The sequence below is a fragment of the Colletotrichum fructicola genome (assembly GCF_000319635.2).
Source record: "Colletotrichum fructicola Nara gc5 chromosome Unknown KSG_Nara_v1_contig05, whole genome shotgun sequence".
Classification (NCBI taxonomy): domain Eukaryota; kingdom Fungi; phylum Ascomycota; class Sordariomycetes; order Glomerellales; family Glomerellaceae; genus Colletotrichum; species Colletotrichum fructicola.
The window spans coordinates 4,795,338-4,813,240 of record NW_027094055.1 but is presented as its reverse complement, the minus strand read 5'-3'; the positions used below and the strand labels follow the sequence as shown (position 1 = coordinate 4,813,240).

Genomic DNA, 17,903 nt, shown 5'->3' with positions numbered 1-17,903 from the left:
TTCTTCGGCTCAACTTGGCGGTCGGCTTGGACGGTTGGCACGGCTATCACGGTTGTTGGAAACACGCCCCTGTTGTGTCCTGTCTGCCTTGCGTCTGAACGTGGCTTCTGAGGACCAGACGACACGGAAGAAGGCGATGTGATAGTTTGTGAGTCCATGGGGTTTGGACTTCTGTGGCTGTGATGGTGGCTTTTCGCGTGAGTGGCCCGGATGGCTGAGCCTCTCTCTCCCCCCGGCTTCGTTCTCGGTGGGTTGCGTGGAGTTGGTACGGGAGACTGGGGCTCGGCGGTGAGCTTAACGTTCTGTGGCTGGGTTTGTGAGGAGAAGGGGTGTCGTCCCTGGGTGAAGAAGGTGGCCATTGAGTTTGTGGCTGGAGGTTGAGTTTGGCGGTGAAGATGAGGCAGGGGAGGTGCGGTGAAGGCGTGAGGTGGATGTTGAGGTGGGTTTGGGCGCAGAGCCTCATTATTCAGGTAGGGACAGACGGGTCATGGATAAGTGGGAGTGTATGGTGGCGGTTGTACATGATGCCGATTTGGGCTCCGGCGCGGGGAGTAGAAGAGCGGTTGTTTGTGTTGGACTTTGCAAGATGGAGAGCGACTCGTGGTGTTGTGGGCAAAGTTGCTGCGGACTGTATGATATGTGTATCTGGCGATGTTTGGGTGTATATAAGTGGCCGTAGTTTAGGTTGATGAACTCTCACACAGCAATTGGCTGGGCCTGTTCCCTACCGGATGGATAGCGGAGAAAGACGCCAGCCGCGGCAGAACCAATTCTGTTCCCTTCTCTCTGTAAGAGGAAACGGTAGGTAGGATATACGTGCGAGGTCAGGTGAGCTGGTCTGTCCGTAATGAATGCTGCCTGTTGTCGACGCCAAAGCGGACAATACCCAGATATGGCACTTGCCTTTGACAGCTTTGAAATCTGCTGTGTGATACTTCAGCCCTACGATTGAATCCGTTGGCGCGTTAGAGAAGAGAGTACGATTGCGGCCGATATATAAATGCAACGCAGACGCAATGCTCACTCACGGATCAAGATTTCCTCTCAGCTTTCTTGGCTTCTTCGTAGAGACTACAAAGAATGTCGTGGGAAGCACACATACCTATGTCTGGAAACTTTGAAGGTACTCAAGGAGGTAGGACACAGCTTCGGAGTCTACTACGAATCTCCGCCTCGAGAGTATGCATGCCAGATACACTAAAGAGAATGATGGAATACGAAAAGACAAGCGTGGATCTTGATTTCTCATCGCTTTGATACATACGAGAGTAATGCACCGCCTCGTTTGTTAGCTGATTGTGCAAAATGCGATCAACCATCGCTTCTCAGCACGAAATTGCTCCGTTGAGACGGCGGGAAGTTGCTTTGAACTCTTATTTAGTATCATTATGACCGTCTGCATCTTTGTCATAGCTATATACATCACTTATTGGAGATTAATTATATACATTAGTATGCTATCTTCACGAAGAATTCGTTTCGTTAATGCTCGTATTTTCAACCCAGTCTATAACCGCAGCTACGTAGTTGCCGTTGTCAACTAGGGGAGTGATCTCATGGGTTTGCTTCTCGAAACACAGGCAAATTAGGTGGGTTCCGTGGGAGAATATTTCTTCACTGGACGTAGAGGTACCAGAGATGTGGTGCGCTATTTTCGTTATGCTCAAGCGCAGGCAGCCAGTCTCTTCAGGGTTTGGACTTTTGCCGGAAACAGTACCAGGAGCATGTACTTCTCAATAATTAAGTTTCTCCTCTGTTGCATGACCGCTTTGCTCTGCGGAGCCTTGGTGGCTCAATACCTTGCTGGCTGGCTGGAAGCAGACGAACAGGAACTTTGACCAAAAGCATTGAAACGTGACCAACGTCCTCGGTACTCATCTCCATCCTTAAATTTCATGAAAACAGAGTCACATCTATTCGTGGCCCCGTCCTGGTCTTAAAGTTGTCCCCTGAATGGACTTGATGTCGAGGCATGCCTAAGCCTCAGTACTCGAGAAAGTAGTTCCTTGAAGTATTCAAATCCCGGTGAACTTCGTTCAAATAGACTTGGCTTGTGAGTTTCATGGCGAGTGACCCTGCAATTTTTAAGGTCTGGCATTCGAAGGTGTGAAGTGGCAGGAGCTCAATCTCGTACTAGAAACAACACTTCACCACGGTGCTAGACTTCGAATTCAGCCGGTGGTGTTGAATTACTAGAAATTAGGAGATTTGGTCTGGCGGCGGCATCTGAATCGGATGACCAAGAGTCAGCCTGTCTCCGAATCAGTTATAGCTGGGTCGGTTCCATTGCGAGTAGAAAGGACTGGCTTGCGTAGATGTATCCATAGGGTCTTATAAGCAAGGCGAAAGATCATGATCTCTACTCAATTTCATTCAAAGAGTGCGTCTAAGTCAACATATTCTCACTTGCGCCCTCATTTGCACCAACTGATGGGTCGGAGTACCTAGGAGCGCACCCGATAACGACATCATGCAGCTCGGCACAGTAGTAACGCTTATAAGTGCAGCCGTCCGCTGTTACACAAGATACGACGGTACAGACTTTCGACATGAGTTATCAGAGCCTCTTCACAACATAGTACACAAATGGACAGGTCTCTTTGCGCGAGAGTTGCACCCGGGAAATGCGCTTCCAGACAATCATCTCACCATCAGCAAGTATATGCCGGCGCATGAACTTCTCGAATATCAGCAGCCTGAATCTTGGGATGTAACCCAATAACATGCATTAAGATCCGGAAACCATCACGCCGCCCAAGACAGGAGCCAGGTCTTGGGATATGCAACTTTGACGCTCTTGCGCCGGTTCATCTCGCTTCTTTCGAGCAACTCAATAGTCAGTGCAGACCCATTAGCCCAATTCTAGTCTACTCATCGACAAATCCAAAGAAGCAGTCCAACGAGAGCAAATTTTGAAGCACGTGGATGATCCAGGCTCATCCCGTGACTTAGCATTCGATCGGCCGAGACAAGAGGCAACCGAGCTCCGTCGACTACAATCCGTACGATATGGACAGATGTTAATTAAGTATAGTATCGGAATTGGAGCCAAGTATAACATTAGAAGAATGTTAGCAATCGATAAAGAGTTCGCAAGAAGTGAAGGTTTAGGGACCGGTGCAGTACAAGGAAAGGCAACAGATCACACGCGTCATCTGGCTTGGATATCAATGTTCTGACATGAGACCATCGTCTCCTGAGACTCTGAGATGAATGAATGAAAGATTAGGAATTAGGCAGCTACAGGATATTCAAAAAGAACATCTGAGAATGGGGATTCTATGAGTTGTGGGACAATCATCTTTTCTCGGAATGGTCTGCTTCTATCCGGAATAGACAGGATAGCAACCCTAGACTTTCAGCTCTTCGGCTATATCTTTTCAAACAGTGGTCTGATGTGTATTTAATAATATAGAAATCATGACTACGGGTCATGTTGAGGCTGATCCTAGTATTCAACGAGCATACTAAAAGCACGGTGACCCTGCTAAGCGATTACTTTCAACCCGAAGGGTAATACATATAGGCCTCGTGAAACCTCTCAAAACTCTTTCTAGCCACAAGAAATGATTCAACTGTGACTTTTCTGGTTGAGCAGAACAAACTGAGTGGCTTGAAGAAAAGGGTTTGTAGGTTGATGGTGCCACTGGTCCTCGTGAACGCCAGCGGCTCTTCCCACATCCCTCGCGTATTAACCTGACACCAAGCAGAGAAGCGGAGTCCGAGGCCACAAGGACATGTGAATACGTTATTGAAGATGGCAAAGGAGCAACAACTATTGCAAGATGCATAATTCGCCATGCGCTGCCTTGCCCAAGGTATGGGTTGCCTACGGGGTGAAGCTACTTGCTCCTCATCTCCGGCCTGTAGCATCACACTACAAGAGTGCGCGTGATTTTCCTTGAAAGCTCCTAACCATCTTAATTTTGAAGCCAAAGGGCTGGGACACACGCTCGCTAGGCTACTGCTGAACGAGAAGGCTGCGTCCGAAGCAGAGAGGAACACCTTATCTCTATGTACTGCTGGCCACCACACGTTAAGATGTTACCCTCTCCTTTCTCATCGAGTTATTGTGCCATAAAATAACAGAACATAGACTGCGAGTAGTCGTGCCTATATACATGTCTTTGGGGTGTAAGATGGTGTGGGCAGGCCAATGAGGCGGAGGAAGGGGCGGAAAGGCAAACAGGCGAAGACAAAACCCTGTGCATATTTGACATTACTTTTTTCTGTCTTATGAAACAGAGCCTACACCAGGGCAAAAAAATAGATATCTCTTACCTCTGTCAGTAGTCCTCGTCTTGTGAGTATGCATTCCTTCTTCTAACACCACACCACAGACTCCAACCAATCATACCCCAAGTACTTGTGGTCCTAAACCATTCTAATTACAGAAGCATTCTAAGAAACAGCGAATGCACCTGAGCCTAGACGGGCGATCCATGTGTGTCTTTTCAAGAAGACTTGCCAGGCCATTCCCTACTTATAGTCCGACTTCGCGTCCAGGCGACATATGGTGGATGACGAGCAGGTACGATTCAGGTCTCTTTAAAATGACGCATGTGAAGTCTTCGTTGAGTATTCAACCACCAAATCGGACAGCCAATTGGCTAGCCCCATTGGCAGTTTGCTATCAACTGTGACCCTGGTCAGCAGGCATCATACAACAGGCTGTCTGTGCTAACTGAAAGCCCTGGGATATCATTGTCATCCTCAAAGTGTTTGAATACAATACGCTAAAAAAACCACGATGCGTCAAACTTAAACGGCAGAGTGAGTACGTTGCAGGACCTTGTTCCCCAATAGAGACGATCAATATATGTTGTTCGCAGTTTTCTCACTTGCAACTAGCGTTCAAGAACACAATGTTTGGTGCTTCTGACCACACCTGCATTCCTATCTTACTTTAAATACTTCGACCCGCCAACAGATATGCACGGGGTCTACTGGCCATCAAAGAAGCTTGGGTCGCCACCAGTATCATCATATAAATTTGACTTGCAGCCACAAATACTGACACTTCAACAATGACGTTTGCCTTCTCATATTCGATAAAGCTCTCGAATGTTCTAAACAGGTTAACAACAGGAGAAAAAGTGCCGTCGATCATGCCTCGGCGTCTCTGAGCCTGGCTGGCGCTCATGCAGAATCATCTAAAGTACTTCAAGGGCGAGGATAGACAGCAGCCGCATGTCCTTGGAATGTCGGCATTGTCTGAGGGAAGGCTTTTAATCAACAGAGGGCAGGCAGCGGGAAATGGAAGCCTTGAATGGGAGTTCAGACTCCATCGTAAACTTTTCTGCAAGAGACCATTTAATTGTCGGTGCCGACTTCCTAGACGAGCTATAGCATCACTTTTATACCGCCTCGTCAGCAGTTGAGAAGACACATTCGTGAAGCGGACACCTGCAAATGATCATGTCGTTTCTCAACATTAGATAGTTGCGCATCTAGCACTGCCTATCCAATAGTCTTCCACAAAGTGGTTCATCTCACCACACCACCTTCTATCTTCTAGCTCAACGGTTCGCCGCGGGAAACACCTGCCATTGCAAGAACAGTCTTCCCGTCGGAAGTATTTAACCCGCTATCACAAGTGTTCAGTGACTTACAACCCAAGGACCAAATAACAGGAATCTATACCCAGCTGGATGAATCCCGTTGAGCAAGCTAGGCGGAATGAAATCGTTAGGGAACCAGATACAATTAGGCCTAAACACACATCCCTATCACCAGCCAAGAGACGCAAACTTGTGACTGTCTTGTGGTTGTTCATGTCAAATACGCCAATAGCACGAAAGATGGAGGACAAGGTCGGGAATCTACTCCGAGTGTGACTTCAGGGCGAATGTCAACGAGCCTCGACAGATCCAACCTATAGCCTGTCTTGGATGAGCGAAAAGGAAGCTAACGAGAACACGACTGAATTGGCGCTTGATGGGACACGAACACCCGTCCCTCGGCCTTTATATCCAGCCATGCCACCCGTCAAGAAGACAGCGCTCACAGTGCCCTCGGTCGTTGCTCCATTGCAACACACGCAGCCAGACAGCCAAAGAAGCCACGCTCTTCAAATAACCACCATCGCCAGCATCATGCCGCAAGCGTGAGCAATTCAACATCTGACCAACCCTACCACGAACCCGCCGACAAGAACCCCCTACCCGCACCGCCAAGACCACCTCTCGCCAAAGCGGACCCCATGGCGCCATCCGCTCCAGTGGAACCACCTCTCCCCGTCCCGAGCTCGCGGGTTCCCGCAAGGACTCGAAATGTTTCACGGGGCGGTGCGGCAAGGATGATCAAAATGGAGTCCGTGACCCCTCAGATGCGCGCGAGCGCGCGGCTACCCCGTCAAGCTTTCTTCCCTTATCTTTCCCGGCGGGAGAGGCACAAACTTTAAACGCTCGGCCGGCCCGGGAGCCGCGCAGGCCGCGCCCACGCCGCGTCGGGAACGGACGTCGAACCGGATCGACTCCGTATCGCATTATCGCGAAGGTTGATCGGGAGCGGTGGGGGTGGCTCCTGCTGCTGCTACGCTACACCCTTGATCCACCGGCGCGCATGTCACGGAGGAGCAAAAAGGATGGGTCTACATTGTTTCATGGAGCATTTGTCTATGGTTCCAAGGGACGCAAAAAGGAGCACATCCCAACAAAGCGTATCTCTAAGTGAAAGCAGAAGCAAGATGAACAACAGATACAGACGCGGAGCCCCTGGATTTCACTCGCACGGGGCATCGGCGGAGTGGTCCGTGGTGTTGATGGAGCAGCGGCGGCTCCCCAACACGGACACGGAGTCCCGCCCCCGACATTTTGTCGGCCAGCCTAATTCTAAGCCCAATAGCCTTTCCAGGTATTGTTTCCGAAACGCCGTTTCTTAGTGCTTAGCGGTGACCTTGTCGCCGGTGAGCTTCTCGACATAAGTCTTAGCCCTGTAGTCATCGTGGTTAGCTTGGTCCAATGTATCTCGAGGAGGCGGGATAACTCACATATCACCCATGGCAACCATGCAAACCGTCTGCCAGACGCCGAGACCAATACGGGGGGCAACGCCGCGGTAGAGACCGGCGAGACCGTTGGTCGAGTAGATGTAGCGGAAAGTGTTACCGACAGTCATCTTCTTGGGTCGGTTGGGGTCCTCCTTCTTGCTCTGCATCTCAACACGGATAACCTCGATGGGCTGGTTCCAGGCGGAGAGACCACCACCAAGACTGGAGGCAAGAATCTTCTCCCAGGCGCCGAGCTTCTCACCTTCCTTCTTGCCGGTGACGTTGCGGATGCCCTGCTCAGCGAGACGGGACAGACCGAAACGGGAACCCCAGTTGGTCATCTGGCGGATAGCGACAGCGTTGACACCCTTGTTGATACCGCGGATACCCTCCTTGCGGTAGATGTCCATGAAGGTGGCGAAGGTGCTCTGGGGCGCGACGCCCGCGGCGGCCATCTTGTGCTTGGTAATCTCGACCGTCTTCATGCAAGTGCAGAAGCCCATGGTGGCATAGGCCTGGGCCACACCGCCGGTGATACCGCCAACGATACCACCACCGAACTCAGAGGCACCGTAGCTGCGGGCGTAGAATTCGGCTTCGGAGGCGACGAAGAGGAGGACGGCGCCCTTGGTGGAGGCTTCGATCCAGGCCCAAGGGATAAGACCCTGGTAGACTATGAGGGGTCAGGTCAGCATTGGATGCTCAAATGGGTCGATTCGAATGTCGGTTTGTCGAGCTCAATTCGTTCGTGACGGCGACCGAAGAGATGGAGGGATTGGGTGTTACTCACAACCAAGGACACCACCACGTCCCCAAATGCGGCCCAGGGCAGTGCCAAAGCCGTCGCCACGGTTGGCAGCCATGGTGGTCTTGACGACCTCGAGCGGCTGGCCGAGCGTGGTGACCTCGAACATGTTCAAACCGGCGCCCAACAGCAAGTTGGAGAACTTGATGGGCTTCTTCTCCAGCTTCTGGGGCTCCCCGATGGGGGCGGGCATAGTGGCGACGGCGACCATGGCTCTGCTACTTGTGATGACGGAAAGGGGCCCTGACCAAGGGAAGAGGGTGCTTCTTCGCGGGGGAGGACGGCGGTTGTAGTCGTCGGTTTATGGGTGGTATGGGGTAATGCTTGTGAATGGAGCAAGCTTTAGCTTGGAATGGGGAATGCGGTAGGTTGCGGGATAAAAGCTGGGAAAGACCTCGGATATCGAGCTGTTCGGGGCTTGTCTCGGGGGAAGACCGAGGCAAAGGGGGAATTTGTTAGGTGTCTGTTAGAGAGAGAGACGAGCGAAAAGCGTCGGGATTGGCTTGAGTCGGGGTGGGAGTTCTCAGTAGGGGACTTGGAACAGTGAACAGGAGAGAACAGAAGGACTACTCCGGAGCTGGGAGCGAGGGAGAGGGCGCTTTTTGCACGTGGGAATTGGGTGGGTTCTGGAGGGAAACAGTGAACCGGGGGGACACTTGGAGCTCCTCAATTTTTTTTTTTGGCTTTCCTGGTTTCCAGATGGCCCCAGGGCGGGCTAATACTGGGCTGCTGAGCTGCCGCTGAGGAGGAGGAGTTGCGCTGCCAATGCGCGCATACGCAGGCAGCACGTATTGCTGAGTTCAGCGTAGCAGCAGCAGCAGATCACATAGCCACAAAAAAGGAACAGACGTGTCCTGTCCAGCCAGTTGGTTGGCTCCCTCGAGGCAGGTGGCCGAGCCCTTGCTGCCCTTTCCCCCAATGGTTGCAACAGCGTATGTCAGCTTGGCGAGGATGACTCCCAGGTACTTTGCGACTGCCTGGGAAGAAGCCTATTGTCGTGGTATCGGCTACATGAAGGGCTGCATTGGAATGTCAAATTGTGAGACTGTCCTCGAGCGTCGCGAAGAGGCCAATTGTCCAGACATGCCGTAGTACCTAATCATTATAAGACGAGAACTCCCTTTCCTTCTCCCTGTGCGTCTCCCGCCGCCTCGAATACCTCTGCTGACCTGAACAATGGCGGCACTTGTCTTATTGCATTCCCTGTTGCCTGCCATATGTACTTGCCGCCGAGATGCGGTCTGATGTCAGCTCAAGGGACAAGAAACAGAGAGAAGTCATCAGCAAGTCCGTCCATTCTTCTTACGTCGTCGGACTTCATCTCAGGAGACACCACCACACAACCACTCACAAAAGAGCTGCGAGCTGAGCTTCCAGCACCAGTCCCAAAGAAATAAATAAAAAAAGGGTCCGCCGGCGCGCGGTTCCATCTGTCGCAGTCGCAGTGCCACGGACTGGCCCGTGGGTTCTCCGCCAACCACACCAAACGGGCACTAAAACGCTCGTCCTGGAGCTCAACCTCCCCAACAGCTCCAGCCTTGTCCCCATCTGGAGAGCTCAACGCAAAATTCCGTGGGGATCTTCCGAGCAAGCCACGCAAATATTGACCGCAAAGCCTCAACCTCATACGCATCTCCATGCAGTCGTCCACTTTTGTATTACCAAATCGGCCATTTGCTCCAATCATGCTCTTCGTCGCCTCTGCCTTCGTCGGCGATTCCCTCGGGGGTGCCCCGTCGTCGTTGTTAATTGACTTGCTTTTGCAGCTTCGACAACCGCCTCGAAGCCTTCCCTGCCCTACTTGTTTGCTTCGTGTTTGCTGCTCCGGACTCCGTATGCTGGACTCGATGGCCAACAAGCCCCGCCGTCTTGTCACTGTCGCACGAACTCCATCCCGTAGATCGGCAATTGTTGCCGCTCACATCATCCCATCTTCACACATCAGCTCCGGTTGTGCTCCAAGCTTCGAGAAAAGACAGTTGTAAAACTTCAAAATAGCATCGGTGTATTCGGACAGCCTGCCTCGGCCAAGGTAACTAAAACAACCCAGAAAAACCCGGTAAAAGCAGCACGTCTCGGTATTGTACAAGCGCAGTGGATGGTATCGCCCATAGCCTTTCTATCCACCCCGACTGAAACAACACGCTGCCTGTCATGTCTATTGTTGATCGCGCATACGATCCTGCTGCCTTTTCCGCACACGCGGTTCTACCCGCATCTGCGTCTTCTCCATTTTTTGTATCCTCTACCTCTAAGCGTGAATGTTTAGAGCTTCTTGGCGAGCTCGGCCCACTTCTCGGTAGAGAAGGACTTGGGGCGCTCGATGGGGGCGCCGAGAGCGCGGTCGATGATGAGCTGGGGAAGGACACCGATGGCGCGGGAAACACCGAAGAGGACGGTGTAGTAGTTGGCCTCGGTGAGACCGTAGTACTGGAGGAGGACACCGGAGTGGGCATCGACGTTGGGGAAGGGGTTCTTGGTCTTGCCGTGCTCGGTGAGAACCTTGGGGGCGATCTTGTAGACCTGGGAGACGAGGTTGAACATGGGGTCGTTGGGCATCTTCTCTGTAGGGCTGTTAGCTTTCCACAATCGCAATCTTCACGTTGGCTGCAGATACGTACCCTGGGCGAACTTGCGCTGAGCCATGTAACGGGGGTCAGTCTTGCGGAGGACGGCGTGGCCGTAACCGGGGACGACACGGCCGGCGTTCAGGGTGGACCAGAGGTAGTCGGTGATGGCCTTGTCAGAGAGATCGTCGCCGACGGACTTCTTCATCTCGGTGAGCCAGTTCAGGACCTCCTGGTTAGCCAGGCCGTGGAGAGGACCGGCCAGACCGTTGAGACCAGCGGAGACGGACAGGAAGGGGGAGGACAGGGCAGAGCCGACCAGGTGAGTGGTGTGGGCAGAGACGTTGCCACCCTCGTGGTCAGTGTGGATGGTCAGGTACAGACGCATCAGCTCAATGAAGTCGGCGTTGTTGCCGAAGCCGAGCTGGTTGGCGAAGTTGAACGAGTAGTCCATGTCCTTCTGGACGGGAGCGACCTTTCCGCCCTTGAAGACGTTCTGGTAGATGCGAGCGGCAATGGTGGGCAGCTTGGCAATCAGGTCCATGGAGTCCTCGAAGGTGTATCCCCAGTACTCCTTCTTGTTAACACCCTTGGCGTAGGCCTTGGCGAAGGAAGAGGTGTGCTCGAGAGCGGTGACGGCAAGGGAGAACTGAGCCATGGGGTGGAGGTCGGTAGGGCAGTGGTCGATGAGCTCCTCGACGAACTTGGGGATGTCGGAGCGGGCAGCCCACTCGGCGGACAGGTCGCGGACCTGCTGCTCGGTGGGAACCTCACCGGTCAGGAGAAGCCAGAAGAGACCTAGATGTCTCGTCAGTCGGATGCGAATGCGCCACTATCGCAGCAGTCAAACTTACCCTCAGGAAGGGGCTCCTTGCCGCCGGGGGCCTTGGGGAGAAGCTCCTGGCACTCGGGGATGGTCTTGCCGCGGAAACGGATACCCTCCTCAGAGTCGAGGACGGAACCCTCCCAGACGAGGCACTTGATGCCACGGGCACCACCGTAGACCTGGTCGAGAGTGACCTTGTCAATGACCTTGGAGCCATGCTCTCTGCGACGACGAGGTTAGCGGGGCTACCCAGTGTTGAGATAAGGGACACAATGGGTGTTGGCATACTTTCTCAGGGCCTTGACCTCCTCGATCTTCTCCGGGAGGAGCTCAGCGAAGCGCTCCTTGAGGGTCTAGATGCGAACGTGTCAGCTTCAGGATACCCGAGGTATTCGGACAGGCGGGAAGCTGTGTTACCTGGTTCTTGGAGGAGTAGCAGCGGGCGGCGTTGAAAGCCGTCAGTCTGGCATTGAAGGGGGAGGCCCTGAGGGAGGTCCTCAGAGCCGAGGAGGAAAGACGCGCGACAGAGGCCATTGTGAGAATACTGAGAGGTGAGGGACTGGTGAAGAGAGGAAGTCGGGAAGAGGAAGGAAAAGTCCAGGTCTTGAGAAAAAGGCGCAATGGCAAAAAAAATATGAGGTAGGCGTTCCCGGACTTGACCCCCCCTGCACGAAAGTTACATCACTTTGGGCGGCAGGTGTGGACGGAAATACCTACCAGTGGATTGTGGAAGCCCCGGGCATACGGGACAGCCGCTGGCGGTGAGGTATCGGCGCTGCACATTTCGGCGCACGAGGTACTTTTTCACCCGGTTGACCTGCAGCGATTGAGCCCTTTGGCGCGATCCCCAACGTCCCGCGGCCCAAACGTCCAACAAGACAGCAGGGCAGCCTGTCCAGCCCAGACCAGACCATCGAACTTGATGTAGACACCTAGGAATGATTGAGAGACTCACTCAGCCGCCATCTGACACTCTGTCTACAAAGAATCCCTCCCAGTGGCCTCCCTCCTCAGACGGTGATGCCCGGGATCCCATATTCGCACAACATCGTGTCCCCTAACTTACTCAGGGCTGGTTTCAATTGCGACGGGATTCCTCTAGGCCGTCGATACCTGAGGTAAGGAGCTCGAGGGAGAGAGAAAGCCCGACTGGTACCGTTTCATGCAGCCGGTGCCCCCCCAACCGACTCCAATCAATCTATCCTGTCAATCTCTGGATCTCGACTCCCACTAAGGAGTCCCCGTCTTTTTACGTACCTATTGTATCCACACATCTTGTAAAATCTGTCCTGCCCACGCTGTCTCCAGTTTCCTCTCCATATCAAGCGCCCCGTTTTTGCGCGCGAAAAGCCGAAAATTGTGGATGTCTGGGCGGCTTCTCTCGGAGCACCCACCCCATCGTCCGAATTTCGGAACGCCAGCCAGCCAACTGCATTGCACACAACAGTATGCCCAACATAGACATCGCAGCCTTGACCTGGGCCTGGCCAAGAACAATGCGCCTCACGGTGAGACTGGACGATATTTCCCAGGCAAGATTGACTTGTTGGACATCCGGGGCATCTGGGAAACGGGCCGTTCCCCCACGAATCGTCCGCCCTCCAACTTGTGGGTGAGAGGGCGAGTTACTGTGCTACAGACGCCGGACTCGGTGCCTGCGTTAGTAAGGAGTAAACAGCGTCGAGGCGCTTTGCTGATCCTCGCCGTCCGCCCAGAGCTCCGAGCTTGTCTCGCACGTCTACCGCCAGCTCCGAGCCTCCGTGACCCGCCGCACGCCTCAATGCAACCTATGGGAACGAGAAACCAGCCCTCCTGCCCGTCTTGGAGAGAACTTCCATTCGTGGCACAGCAGCTTCTTAACCGCCTCATCCGAGGATGCTCTTGCTTGGCCGCGCGGGATGTTGGGGTTTCCGTTCGCCCACGATATTGCAGTCGACGACATAGCCGGCCATCACACAAGTTGGCTGGTCATCTGTGTGGCATTGCCGTCTGTTTGCCCTTCCCGATATCGTCGTCTCCGGGCCATTGTTTTCGCAACGATGGCACCTAATTCAATGCTTGCATGTAATGACGATCAAATAGACACGTTGCTGCAGCTGCAGACTTATTGGCCAGCAGAGCAGATACTCATCATTTCCAGTGGATGTTATCTGCATGCACAGCGACCAGCGGTGCGTACAGGCTCCGTTGTTGTTATCATGTCCGGCCCGACGACGCAGAAGTGTCGACGGGAGCTCTGGCCAATCCGAGCGCCGAGCAAAAAAGCATTTCCCGTTATTTCCATATTGGCGCGCTAACGAAATGGAAGCGAGCGCAGGGACGGACCTCTGGCGAGCGTCGAGTTCCGATCGCCTTCGCGGGAGAACTTCGGCGGTGGGCCGTTCATCTCGGGTCGCGACTTTGCAGGTACGTACCTAGCACCGTCAGCAGGAACCTCTGCCTGCAAGTGTGTCATTTGCCTGAGGCTAGAAGGCCAGATGACAAAGATCTTAGCCATTGAAAAGTCTCCATCCAGAGGTGTGACTGAAAATAAAGCGGCGTCAGCGCTGGCTTTCTGCCACGTCTCACCGCCAACCGTAATGCTCCTGCTCAGCAGCACCTTCCATTCGTCTCCAAAAAGCGGTCCAGCTCCCGCCCCCTCCCCACTTTGCAAACTTTGCTTCTCTCACCACGACCTCCCTTCCCATCTAGTAATCAACACCAAACTACTGACAAACCGCAGCGCAAACCTGCATCACGCCCATCCGTCCCGAAGCCTGATAGCCACATTTCCATCGAGGCTGTCATCGTATTTTGACGAGTTTCGTACTTCTCCTCCGTGGACCGCAAAGTCCGACCGTGGGTAAAGCCAGAAAAGTAGTAGTCGTCGACGACTCCTGCCATTTAGAAATCTCTTCCGTGACCTAGGACGACTCTTCAAACGTGTCGCACGCTCTGTCCGTACAAGTAGAGAGTCATCCAATCCAGAGACTCGCATCGTTCGTACTTTGAGAGAGAGAGGTCTGGTCTGCGACCTGTGGGATTTTCGGTCTGCGGCTTGTAAAATCACAGAAACTACACTACCTACCTACACTTTGACTGGGGGAAAGAGCGACGAACTATCGTTGAGGTGCTCCTGCTCTTGCTGTGGAAGGAACGTCGGGTGGCTCTCAGTTGACTCCTCGCCTTCCGCTTGGGACTTCACGTACACACAACTTCTTCCCACCCACCAACCAGTAAATCGCCCACCGCGCACTTCTTGCGCAGACTTTTTCGGCTGCTGGCCACTGCAGGCTTTCTCTCTTTCCTCTTGCCTGCACTCGCCTGCCTTCCTCCGTCCCTCGTATTTTTGCAACTGGGATTGGATTCACTTCTACCCTTGAAAAACAACAACACCACGCCCAACATCGCCGTCGCCATCGTCGCAACAACGCCAGCACCATGGCTTCCGCACTTGCGGACCTAGAAGAGGGTCTCCAGACCATGCTCACCCTCAAACCTCCTGGTGTATCGGGATCCCGTATTGGTGTCATAACCAAGATCTGTGTCGAAAATGTTCAGGTACGATTGTTGACGCGCCTCTCGCATCGCCAGTGCCTGGTGACTTGGAACTAACCTCAATATTTTTTCCCGCAGTCTGAGTCTATTATCGTTCAGAAGCTGTTCATGCATTTCAAGAAGGCCCCCATCTCCCACAAGCTGGGCGTCCTCTACGTCGTTGACTCCGTGACTCGAAAGTGGGTGGAGCAAGCGAAGTCTGCTGGTCAGCATGTTGATGGTTCTGCTTCTGATGGAACCTTTGCTGCTGGTGTTCACCGGGTCACCGAGCTCATGCCTGTCCTTATGAATGACATGCTGCAGCTGTTGCCCGAGGGCCAAAAGGTACGCTTAATTCTCGAGAACAGTTGGAGTGCTTGTCCTCCATGTCCAATCTACGCATCGAACGTTGTAGTGCTGCAAGCCTGCGCTTTCATTTTTTGTCTCACACTTGAAGGCCTGGATCTACACACACAAAGACTGCGATACTTGTGAAGATGCGCACATCACGTATTGCTGACACGCTACTGCTCGCTCCTTGTTGACCTTGAAGACCAACTACTTACATGAATTTCGTACCTCATAGGATAAGATCTCTAAGCTCCTGGACATTTGGGAAAAAGGATCAACGTTCCCCTCTACAATGCTCGAGTCATTCCGCCAGAAGTTGAAGGCCGCCCCTGAGCCGAGTATGTCTTCCCACGAGATGATGGGTATCATTCTACACCCATCGTCAAAGCCTGATAGCCATTTTACTAACATACTATCACCTGCAGCCCAGTCCACCACGCCGGAGGGTAGTCCCCCCCCAGGCTTGGTCGCATTCATGGGCTACAACACCAACCGACCGGCCGCTCCGACTCAACCTCCTCCCCCTTCTGCCCAGAGCAGCAATGCCATCATAGCAGCTCTTGCCAACTTGGCCAAACAGAACAACGCAGGTTCTCCTCAACCTCCCCAGCCGCCTGCTTCGGTTCCCACTGCCGCTCCAGCTGCTCCCCAGACTGCACCTCAGGCAACATCTCAGAGCGCGCTCCAAAGTGCATCCAGCATCCTGGCCAACCTTCAAAATGTTGCTGCCCGGCATCAGCAGCAGAACCAGCAGCAGGTTGCCCCTCCTACCAACTACGCTCAGCCCCCTTATTCCATGGCAAACTACCCGCAGCCTGCTGCTGCTGCCGCAACTCCTGCCCCTATGGCTGCGCAATTCCCTTTCGCGATGCCTCAGCCCCCTGTTCCGCCCCAGATGCCATTCGGCATGCCGTTCCCTGGTGCTGCCGCGCCTCAGCCGCCGGCTCCTCAAGCTCAGGGTATTCAGGCCTCGCAAGTGGCCCAGCTCCTCAAGATGTTTACTGATGCCGGTGTGTCTGCGGACAAGTTGCCTGGTCTCCTGGCTTCTTTCAATGCTGCTCAGCCTGCGCCTGGTGCTTCAGCCACACCTGCGGCGCACAACCCCTACGCGAACGCCACCGGACAGGGATGGGGCGGACCCGTCCAATCCAACGACAGCCGTGACCAGCACCGGTACGGCGAGGGTCCTCGTTCCCCCGGCGGGTACGGCCGCTCTCGCTCTAGGTCCCCTGGTCGCCGTTGGGACTCTCGCGGCCCCGCCCGTGGCTCTCCTCGCGGCAGCCGTGATGACTACCGCCAGTCGCCCAACCGCAGTCGCCAAGACGACCGAGACGGCCGTGGACGAGGCAGTGACTATCGTCAACGCAGTCCTGTCGGCAGAAACGGCCGTAGTCCTACTCCCCGCCGCAACTCCGGTGATAAGTGGGTTGAATTTGATCGTTCCCTTCCCAATGGAAGGATCAAGGTTCTCAGCCGTACCCTCTTCGTCGGCGGAGTAGCGTAAGTACTACCTTCTATACTGTCACCCAACCATACTGACACCTCAGCTAGCTACACTGAGCGCGAGTTGCGTGAGGTTTTCAGCAAGTACGGTCAGGTGCAGACCTGCATCGTCAACAAGGAGAAGCGCCATGCTTTCGTCAAGATGATCAGTCGTGAAGATGCTGTTCGAGCCAAGGAGGCCATGGAAGCCAACCGTGATGGCGATCCTCAGCTTCGGGTAAGTTTACTGCATTCTCCATCCCTTGATGTCTCAAGCTAACAAACACAGACCCGTTGGGGTGTTGGTTTCGGCCCGCGTGACTGCAGTGATTACCAGACCGGCATTAGCATCATTCCCATTGCCAAGCTCACAGAGGCTGACCGCAAGTGGATGCTGACTGCCGAGTATGGTGGAAGCGGCGGCAGACCCATCGAGACGGGCCTCGTCGTCGAGGAGCCCGACATTGAGATCGGTGCTGGCGTCTCTTCCAAGGCCATCAGCCGTCGCATGCAGACTGACAAGAGCGGCAACCACGGACCCCGCTCCACCCGCCGTCACGATGATGGCGACGACCGCGATGACTTTGGCCGCGACCGCCGTGGCCGCGATCGCCGTGAGGATGGCAAGGCGTCCGGAGCCAACGCTCAACCCCTTCCTCAGCAGTTCCCGTTCGGCATCAGCACCCTTCCCAATGGCATGCCCCAGTACCCTCCTGGCTTCGTGTTCCCTGCCCCCGGCAGCAAGTAAAGCAGCATTAGTATAGCTTTCGGTCATCTTGCATATGAGACGGATTTGGCTTTGTATTTTGGCGTCCTTTTTGGCCTCCCCACCCGGAATGGCCTGCCATGATGTGCATTAAAATCGGCGTTAGGAAGGGGAAAAATCCGGAAAGGGAAATACCACAGCAGTAACAATTCTGTCTCTTTGGACAGAGAAGGGAGAGGCACATTTGGCTCAATATGATACCACCGCGACTGGCTTTTTAGACTTTGGTATGGTTGGTAAATCGGTTCTTGATTGTAGAGTAACTCGATCCTGGTTGTAAATACGGGACTGCAAAGGCAATGGAATGACAAAAAGTAGCTTAACACTTCGTCTCGTCTAATGTGATATGTAATCCGTGAGCACTTGGTGCTACGGCACAATTCATGGCCATACTATTAATGAAAAACTTCTCTATCCTAAGTGGGCAAGCTGATCTGACTCCACCTCGGCTTCATTGACAGCTGGTCAGAAAGTGAGGCTACCGTTTGGAAGAGAGACCGCCAGCGTGAACAAAGACGGCAGAGCCGCAAGCAGCGATTCGGGACAGTGCAGTGCCTCCATCTAGGTAGGTTAAGTGGCTGACTGCCTCTGCTTCTGGG

At 53.8% G+C, this 17,903-nt stretch overlaps 3 protein-coding genes across 3 annotated transcripts; 1 reads left to right on the top strand and 2 right to left on the bottom strand.

The window, feature by feature from the left end:
* Positions 1-6,879: 6,879 nt before the first annotated feature.
* YHM2-1 (Citrate/oxoglutarate carrier protein) lies at positions 6,880-8,007 on the bottom strand (the record flags this gene model as incomplete). Its single annotated transcript, XM_032021115.1, has 3 exons — positions 6,880-6,934; positions 6,992-7,664; positions 7,782-8,007. 3 exons carry the CDS (start codon positions 8,005-8,007, stop codon positions 6,880-6,882), a joined length of 954 nt encoding a protein of 317 aa, XP_031881778.1.
* Positions 8,008-10,061: 2,054 nt separating this feature from the next.
* On the bottom strand, positions 10,062-11,723 carry CGGC5_v010084 (Citrate synthase; the record flags this gene model as incomplete). The annotated part of the gene is made up of 5 exons (XM_032021114.1): positions 10,062-10,360; positions 10,418-11,161; positions 11,218-11,411; positions 11,478-11,542; positions 11,607-11,723. The coding sequence occupies 5 exons, from the start codon at positions 11,721-11,723 to the stop codon at positions 10,062-10,064; spliced, it is 1,419 nt and encodes a 472-aa protein (XP_031881777.1).
* A 2,886-nt stretch (positions 11,724-14,609) lies between these two features.
* Positions 14,610-17,286, top strand: seb1 (Rpb7-binding protein seb1; the record flags this gene model as incomplete). The annotated part of the gene is made up of 6 exons (XM_032021113.1): positions 14,610-14,729; positions 14,805-15,050; positions 15,292-15,394; positions 15,482-16,556; positions 16,608-16,776; positions 16,828-17,286. The coding sequence occupies 6 exons, from the start codon at positions 14,610-14,612 to the stop codon at positions 17,284-17,286; spliced, it is 2,172 nt and encodes a 723-aa protein (XP_031881783.1).
* Positions 17,287-17,903: the final 617 nt, after the last annotated feature.